Source organism: Molothrus ater, chromosome 23 (genome assembly GCF_012460135.2).
Source record: "Molothrus ater isolate BHLD 08-10-18 breed brown headed cowbird chromosome 23, BPBGC_Mater_1.1, whole genome shotgun sequence".
Classification (NCBI taxonomy): Eukaryota; Metazoa; Chordata; class Aves; order Passeriformes; family Icteridae; genus Molothrus; species Molothrus ater.
The window spans coordinates 3,418,602-3,427,725 of record NC_050500.2 but is presented as its reverse complement, the minus strand read 5'-3'; the positions used below and the strand labels follow the sequence as shown (position 1 = coordinate 3,427,725).

Genomic DNA, 9,124 nt, shown 5'->3' with positions numbered 1-9,124 from the left:
ATATTTAATGAGCCTTGTGTAAAACAGCCACTTCCATCCTTGTCAGGTGTGTAGAGAAGACACTTGCATACACTCAAAGAATTTTTATCTCCCCAAAGATATGGTGTTAAATAATGTACAATACTCACCAAAATGTTACCTGTCACTGGTGGAAAATCAGGCTGGGGCTCGGTGAGTCTGATGTTCACTGGCATGTAGGACAGAGGAAGGGCATTTTTAAATTATTATTATTTTAAATCTAACTGAGCAAATTATGCTGAGAGCAGCTTGGGCTCAGCTTTTGGATGAAGTTCAGCCTTGCTGAGTGTGGTGTTCCCAGCCTGTCCCTCTGACAGCTGGGCAGGGTGGCAATGCCAGGACCAGGCTCAGCTACCTGCAGGCAGTGGGGGCTGGAAGAAACAGAGAGAAGCTGTTTGTTCCTGAGATGCCCTGTTCCAGCTGGGAGCAGCACACCCAGAGCTGCAGAACACAACTGCTCCAGCTCCCTGGGGTGCCTAGCAAAGCAACCAGGCAGGATCTGGGCATCTCTCCCATGGAGACAGGCTGGGAGAACTGGGGGTATCCAGCATGGAGAACAGAAGGTTCTGGGGAGACCTCAGAATCCCTTGCAGTGCCTAAAGGGGCTCCAGGAGAGCTGGAGAGGACAATGGACAAGGGCATGGAGTGACAGGACAAGGGGCACGGCTTTAAACTAAAAGAGGGGAAATACAGATTTGATTTTAGGGAGAAATTCTTCCCTGTGAGAATTCTTCCCTCACTGTGAGAGTGGTGAGGCACTGGCACAGGTTTCTGAGAGAAGCTATGGCTGCCCCATCCCTGGAATGTCCAAGGCCAGGCTGGACAGGGCTTGGAGCAACCTGGGATCGTGGAAGGTGTCCCTGCCCATAGCAAGGGGTCGGAACGGGATAAGCCTTAACGTCCCTCACACTCCAACCATCCTGTGTCTCTCTGATTTGGGCTCCCGACAGGAAGGCAGACAGGCTTGCTGGGGGCTGAGCCTCTCCCACGAGAACCGAGAGAACTTCTTGTCCCTCCCACATCCTTTATCTCGCCACGTCCCCGCGTATCTCCCCGTGTCGCCCACCGTGCGTGTCCCCGCGTGTCCCCCGTGTCCCCGAGCCCACGAGCGGCGCGGCCGCACCGCCGGTCTCACACTGACCCCCAGCGTCGGGCGGCGGCTGAGCCCGAGCTGCTGCCCCGGCCGGGAAGTTCGATGGGAATGGAACCCTAATTAAACCCTAATTAGAGCCTGTAGCGAAGCGACGTAACAAAGCGGGAAGCGGAGGGGCGGGAGCGCCTGTTCCCACGGCTACAGTTACTGCAGCAGTTAAATTGAGCCAGGAAAAGGTTTCTGTAGCTGATGCTTTTTAACAGCCAGGCCAAGTTGCCAGTAAATCATTAAAATCCTTGTAATCAGTCTCCTGGAGCAAAGGTAAGGATTTGGACCCAGTGAGACGCCTTGTGCTGGGAGAGATTGACTTGTGTTTGTGAAACACTTTAAAAATCAATATGCCAGGAGCAAGAGGGGCTTAGGGAGGGCAGGAGACCTGGGGCAGGTGGAATTCACTGGGCAGTGTTTGGAGGTGCCTTAGGAAGGATTTGCCAGGTAAACACTAGAGATGGTTACAAAAAGTGCATCGGTAGCAGAGAGACAAGAGCATGAGGCAAGGGTTTGGGGCAGAGTCCAGGCAGGGCTCCAGCTGTACCCATCACGGGAAGCCCAGTCCCAAACAGTCCCTCAGGCAGGTACTGCAGCCCCCCAGGCTGGGCTGGGCTCTCTGCACTCGCTGTTCTCCGATGTTCCTCATGGTTTGTCATTAACGAATGTCACAGGTTTCCTCTTTGTTGCTCTTTCTCACAAAGCCCACGTACAGCTCCATCGTGTTAATTAATTTCTTCAGATACTGCCTTTCCATGTTTGGTCGTTGATAAAACACTTGCTAGAAATCCAAAATAAGACTCAAAGAGATTTCTCACATGGCAAGCATAAAGTTTCATTATGTACTGTAAATTGCCTGTGATTTCTGTGTCAAGGCTCACCAGCTCCTGATGTGAGCACTCCTCTGTGATGGAAATGAGAGGTTTATTCCATGTGAGAGGTGCTAAGGTCCTCAGGTCAGCAGTGCTCAGGGCAGCTGCATGGGAGGGCTGCAGATCCTTGTGAATTTCTGTTCTTGATGAGATATCAACTCCCAGAGAATTTCCCAGGACACAGTGCCTCTGGGAGCCCAAAACAGCAGCTCATAGAATCATGGAATCACAGAATAGCTTGGCTTAGAAGGGACCTTGAAGATCATCCAGTTCTAACTCCCTGCCATGGGCAGGGATGCCTTCCTTAGACCAGGTTACTCAGAGCCCCATCCAGCCTCAATGCTCACCAACATTACCTGAGCTGGCACAACACCACCATGTGATGGAAAGGAACAGCAGCTAAACATTTTTTCTTCAAATATTCAACACAAGACCAACTCTTCCTGCCGAGCAGGCAGAGGAGGCAGCCAGAAGGATGCAGCAGGGAGCAAGGCTCCTGGTGCTGGTTACTGGGAAGTGGATCTTGCTCCTGCTTTCTCCCCAGAAGAATTCAGCCACTTGAACCCCACCCACCTTTTCCATGGCAGGAAAAGGCCAGCCAGCGCTCCTGATGGATGGCTGCTCAGCATGACAGACCTCACATTCAACAGTTAACAGCCAGCATGTTTACAGGCAAACATTTTTTTTGGCTGCTGTCCCTGGCATGTCAGTCATGTTTAGCCAAATGAACTGGGAGGATTATAACAGACAGGGACACTGGTGCAAGTGACAGGCGCAGAGACAAGTGCTGCAAGAAGCTCATTTGCACATCAAGTTTCACAGCCCAGCTCTCCCTTCCTGCTCCATAAGCTCATCAGCTGCTGCTGCAGAGCCGCCAGTTTTCACAGGAATGATGGAGCTCACAAAACCCTCTTTTTATTTTTTCTTCCCTGCCTACTTAGACAACAGATTCTAACATAACCCATTTTTTAAAATATGGAGAATAAGCCCCCTTTTATGTGGAAATGTGGGTTTAATGTAAATAGCTCGTGCTGCTCTGATTCTCAGAGGGCTGTTGGCTGTTGGCAGTCCCCCTGTTGCCTTTCAAGTCACTTGGGAGTCACTGCTGCTGAGGTGGGGATGGATCTCAGAGGGATCCACAGTCTCTCCTGGGTGCTTCCTGCGCTATGTGACAGTTTTTATCTCAACAGTATTTCAGAATATGCAGCAACATCTGAAGCTGTGAAATTGTGAGTACCTGTCCCCAGAATAACATGGTTAAAGGAGGGAATAGGGAGAGTGTGATATGAGAGCTCTGGATGGAGCCCTGCCATCCCAGCTCCATCTAAGCTGCTGTGTCCCTTGCACCCTGTGTCCAAGGCCACCCCACAGAGCCTCATGTGCTTGTAGTTGTACCTCACCCCACATCAGGTCACCAAAGGCCATGGGAATGCTCAGGGCTTTGCCACCCCCTTCTCAGTGCTCAGTCACATCAGCTTTCCAAAGCGGCATAAAACCCCAGAAACATACAGTGTTGTGAAAAGTATTTATTAGAATTAAATTTTCCTTACTATTTTCAGTTTGTTGTGGAAATTAAAACAAGAACCACGTTTTCCAGCTGCTGAAATGCTGCTTTTCAGCCAGCTTTAGTCTGCGGCTGTTTACAAGACAGCATAAGTTTTCACTGCCTAATAAAAACAATCATCTGTATTCCATGGCTGCAAGCAACAACACTGTGAGAGAGTGGAGCAAGTCAAGGAGGTTTTGGAGAAGAATATGAATTATCTCACCTGGAGAACAAAGCATAGATGGACCCTGAGCACCGAGGGAAATTGCACAACAATGTGCATGCAAGTCTCCAAACCTGCATGGTTTAACTGGAGGATTTTATACTTTTGAGAAAAAATGTATTTCTTGAATATCCCCATAGGTAAAGTCTTGCCACTTATTTCTGCGATTTAAATTGTTGCTTCTGTTTTTTAAGGCCAGGCTGAACGGACAAGCATTTAATCAGCCAAGTTGGATGAAGGAGCACAGGTACCACTGAGACTCATGGGACAGCTCTGCAATGAGCAAGAACATTAAAGGCTGCTATAAAGAAACAAGCTCCTGTGCCCTCAGATGGACAGAATTATAAAAATCCCCACAGCATCCCCAAAGCACTGAATTAACTGGAGAAGGAGCTGTGTTTAATGTGATGGATGGAGCCCGCGGGCCCCATCGTGGGGACGTGGCCGTCAGGGCACTGGTACCTGCCACCGCTCCCCGCAGCACCTCCCTGGGAACATCAGACAGGATAATTACGTACTTAAATCTGGGTGCTTTACTACACAGAAATTCATCTGCTACCCTCAGAGTCCTTGAAGTTAAAGAGGGATTTGAGTTACTGACATAATTTGTTCCCTGAGGGCTGTGGAAAGCAGAGAGAAGAACATCTGAATAATAACTCTTCGACCACGTCTTGAATGGGAGCGAGCGCTGCTCCAGAGTGAGACACAATGGGAAGCAAACGATTTCAAATGTTTATAAGCTACATAGCTCCTAGGCAGGATGGGGCTGGGTTTTTCCCCAAGCAGCTGGGAGGGAGGTCCTTCAGAAACTGTAATTGCAGCCTTCCAATACTTGAAGGAAACTTATAGGAAAGATGAGGCAAGACTATTTAGCAAACCATGTAGTGACAGGACAAGGAGGAATGGGTTTAAACTGATAGAGAATAGGTTTAGATTGGATACTGAGAAGAAATTCTCAGCTGTGAGGGTGATGAGGCCTTGGCACAGGGTGCCCAGAGAAGCTGTGGCTGCCCCGTTCCTGGAAGTGCTCAAGGCCAGACTGGGCAGGGCTTGGAGCAACCTGGGATAGTGGAAAGTGTCCCTGCCATGCCAGGGAGTGGGACTGGATGATCTTCAAGGTCGCTTCCTACCCCATTGTGTGACCTGTGACAAGCTACTTTGTGCTCATTTTGAGAAAGCTTCGTTAAGGTGATGCTGTCTGTGGTCCAAGCCAGGGCCTGCGGCGTGTGAGGGGCTACGGCGTGTGAGGGGCTGCTATGTGTGAAGGGCTGCGGCGTGTGAGGGGCTGCGGGGTGTGAGGGGCTGCTATGTGTGAGGGGCTGCGGTGTGTGAGGGGCTGCTATGTGTGAGGCCGTGGGCTCCCCGCCCTCACTTGGCGGGATGAAGCTGCCTTTTGCCCGAAGCCCTTTGTCGGTGCCCGGAGCCCTCTGCTCTGTGCCCGGTGCCCGCGCTCGCCCCGGGGTTCCTGAACGGAGCTCCACAAGATGGCGAGCGCGGGCGCGCGCGCGGCCCAAGATGGCGGCGGGTGGCGGGGCGCGGGGCCGGAGGCGCTCGGACACCCGCGGCCCCGCTCGCCCGCCCCGGCCACGGCCACGGCCACGGCACCGGGCCCGGAGCTCCGAGGAGGCGGCCCCGGCAGCCGAACCCGCACAGCCCGCGGGGGAAACAGCCGACACGGCGAGACCGGTAGGAGGGACGGGGCCAGGTGGGATGGTATGGGAGGGAAAGGCCGCCGGGCCGGGCGATCACAGCGGGAGGATCGCAGGTGATTATTAACAGTTACAATCTGAGCATCATCATGTGAGAATTATAAGGACAATTGAAGTAAATTTATCGCCCTTCCCGCTCCTCCCGCGGCGTTGTTTGTGCCGGTGCAGAAATACAGAGCAGATTTAGCCGATTGCTGTGCTGGGTGATGACAGGCCTGGCACAGTAATTCCCATTAGCATCATCCTTAAGAAAATAAGAACATGGTGATTGACCTCTTACGGTGCTAGTTTATTCTCTGAGCCAAGTGTTTTTATCTTGCTGGTGATGGACTGTGTATTGTGGTTTATGTAAGCTGTCTGCTCCTCTTTTCCTCTCTTTATATGTACTTTATACTAATTACTTTTCTTAGAAGGTTTGGATCAAAATGCCACTTGTGTGATGGAGCCCTTCTGTTCCTTTGCACGTAAAGAGAGGAGGTGATTTTATCTTTATTTCAAGTGAGCTTTACGATCTTGTCTTTTTTTTTCTAACAGTGTTCATCACATGAAGCTGCTGAAGGACAACCTGCAAAGAGGATGAAATACGAAGAAAGCAATCTAAAATCAGAGCTAGAGGGACTCACATGTGAAAGTGGAAACCTTGCTGCGCTGGGGGAAACACCTAAAACATCTGATGAGGATGGAGGTTCAGAAGATCCAAGAGACAGCAGTGTCATCCAACAGGAAAGAGATGAAAGCATTCCAGAGACTGATGAAGGGAAGCAGGAGAAGGAGCATGGTGTTTCTCAGGAGCCACACACAGTGAAATCCAGCGGTGCTCCATTAAAAATGGGTGGGTATCTGCACCACTATCACGTGTTCAGTGAAGAGGAGAGCAGCTGTGGGAGCTTTGACGGGGCCACCTCGGAGGACGCAGAGTGCCCACGGAGGCCGATGTTCCTGGAGCACAGCAGTGGCCTCTCGGACGAGGACAGCAACCAGCCCATGCCAGTGCACCGGTTCTTTGGAGATGTTGAGCTGGTGAGATGATGAGTCTGTTCCTGCTTCAGACCCAGCCCTGGTCTGCTACTAATTTGCCTCAAAACTCTTGGAGAATTTGGCCAGTATTGTTGGGCCCTGTACCCCAGATAAAACTGTCTCCATCAGAGATTAAATTACTTGCCCAGCTGAATTAATTTCAGGTGTAAAATCTTTCTTATTTAGACTTTTTTGTCCAATTCCATGAGAGGTATTTTTACTGATAACGACATTATGGAGGCACAGTATTGTTGGCAAAATAGATTTTTGCTGGTCTTTGGTTCTTTACAGAATCATAGAACAGCTTGGGTTGGAGGGATCTTAGAAATCACCCAGTTCCAGCCCTGCTGCATTGGGATTGCTTGGAATGGAAACTGGTTTCTGTCTACCTCAGCTTTTGAACTGACCCAAGGGCCAGAGTCTTATGCTTGAATCCCTTTAACAAGCATAACTTTGGGGCAAGTGATGCTGCTGTCTTTTAGGTGTTTCTTGTGGTATTTAGAGAGCAGTGAGGATTTGTTTAGGGAGCCCTTCACCCTCTGCCAATCCTCCTCACAGCAGTGGAAGGAATTCCAGGCCTGAGGCTGCCCATGGACCTGGTCTGGGGAGACTCCCCTCAAAGCACCACAACTTTAGCTTTGTGCCACTGCTCCCAAGCTGAGGGTTGGGTCCTGTGTCAGCTGAGGGAGGATGGGAGCTGGAGGTAGGAATTCTGCCTCCACAGACTTTTTTCCTTGTTGATTTGATCTTTTCCCTCCAGCACCTCCCAGCAGTTGTGCTCCCGAGTGTGACGAGGAGCAGGCGAGAAGCCAGGAAGCTCCATTTCATCGCAAAGGAAGATGATGAAGAGGAGGAGGAAGAGAATGATGTCTAACAACAGACTGTAAACAAATTAAACCTTTCTTTCTCTTTGTGACCACATGGCAATGGCTATGTCAGTAACCTGAGGTGTCTGTTTGCCTTTTCTCAGGGAGAGAATTGGGAGAGTTTGTTTTGCTGGAATTGGCAGATACAGTATTCCAGTGATTATCTGGGGCAAATACTGAATTTTCAGTGATTTGGAAATAAAGTATAATTGAGCACTTTACCACTGATATTTAAGAAAAAAACCCAGGGAATAGAGAAGTTCTTATGGCTATTTCGTAAATTTGAGCCTCTATCTTAAAAAAGTATTTGGTTTCACTCCTTTTTTTGCAAAATAGTCAAGAAAAGGATGCTGGAGCAAGGTTCTTTTAATTCTGCAATGTCTGTGGCATCCAGGTAATCAAGGAGCCAACTGACTCCCTGGTACAAAGAAGGTCAAAGGTCTTCCTTGTGTGGGTTGTTTACACCTAACCCAGGACCAATTAAAGCTGTAAAATGCAGTTCTGCTGGCCAAATGAAATGCAGGATGTCAGAGTGGATTCAGGGTGCTCATCTCTGCAAGTTCAGCACGTTTTCATTGCACGTCAGCTCCCCAAACACCCACCCCATGGTGCTGCCTCCTCCCTCCACCTGCTGCTCTAAGTGTTGTCCTTCGTTGATTTCCAACTGGTTTCCAGCAGGGATTTTGGAAACAAATGCTTTGGTGGTGATACACAACAAATACCTTCCCTTGGATTTGATGGGCAGGGAAGATTGCTGAGGCTGTGGGGCAGCCCCCTCTGCATGTTTAAAAAAAAACCAAAAGGAGCAACCTCAGCCAATTCCAGGAACTGTTAATGCACCCAGTGTTTGTGGGAATATTTCTTTGAAAGTGTGATTATGCAATAAGCTTCTAGATATTATTGTTATAGCTCCTTCTATGTTTCTAAAAATAGACAGAAAATGTTATCAGCAGATGGTTTAAATAAATATTAATTTCTACAGCTAGAGCTTGTTAAACATTCAAAAGTTGTAAGGCAAACAAATTGTATATGCATGGCATGGTAATGCATTCCCATTTCCACTCCAGCTGATGCATTGTTTCTGTCAAAGATATTTCTTGGCTCCTTTTCACTCTAATTCTGTAATGCAGAAGAATCAGATTTTTAAATTGCATATTCATAGTTCCAGCCCAGCTCTGTGTTGCAGCAACTCCTCCCAGCATTCCTTCAGTGCTGTGTTTGCTGCTGGCTCTTTCTAGCAAACACAGTTTCACACACAGACATTCATTTCACTTGCAAAATGCATTTTCAGTTTGGGGGACGTGTGCCACACAGGTGACACTGGGTTTGTCACCAGAATCCTGCCAGTGCCTTCCCCAGTGTCAAACAGTGCAGGAGGGGAAGCTGGAAGGATCAAGTGCATGCAGTGGAATCAGCAATCCTGTGTTAAAAATGCACCTCCTTGATTTTCAGACTGCACTGTTTGGGAGGAGACTGAGTTTGTTGTTTAAAGTAAATCCATATTCTGTGTAGCAAAGCTTCCAAGACCCAGTAATTTGGGGCTCAGGCAGAAATATAATTTCCACACAATTTCGTGTAGACTAACTGGTCCAGGACCAACACTATGAAGGAAAATAGAACTTTTTCTAGTTATTTACAGAGCAGTAAGTAGCTGGTGCTCAATTCATAAGCACATTTCCCTTCATGCTCTATCACACCTGAATAATGTCTTGTACACCTTCACGTACGCACA

At 48.9% G+C, this 9,124-nt stretch overlaps 1 protein-coding gene across 1 annotated transcript; it reads left to right on the top strand.

The window, feature by feature from the left end:
• Window positions 1-5,315: 5,315 nt before the first annotated feature.
• Window positions 5,316-8,377, top strand: C23H1orf174 (chromosome 23 C1orf174 homolog). Its single transcript, XM_036396218.2, has 3 exons — window positions 5,316-5,486; window positions 6,044-6,529; window positions 7,287-8,377. Exons 1-3 carry the CDS (start codon window positions 5,316-5,318, stop codon window positions 7,398-7,400), a joined length of 771 nt encoding a protein of 256 aa, XP_036252111.2. The 3' UTR covers window positions 7,401-8,377.
• The last annotated feature ends 747 nt before the right edge of the window (window positions 8,378-9,124 follow it).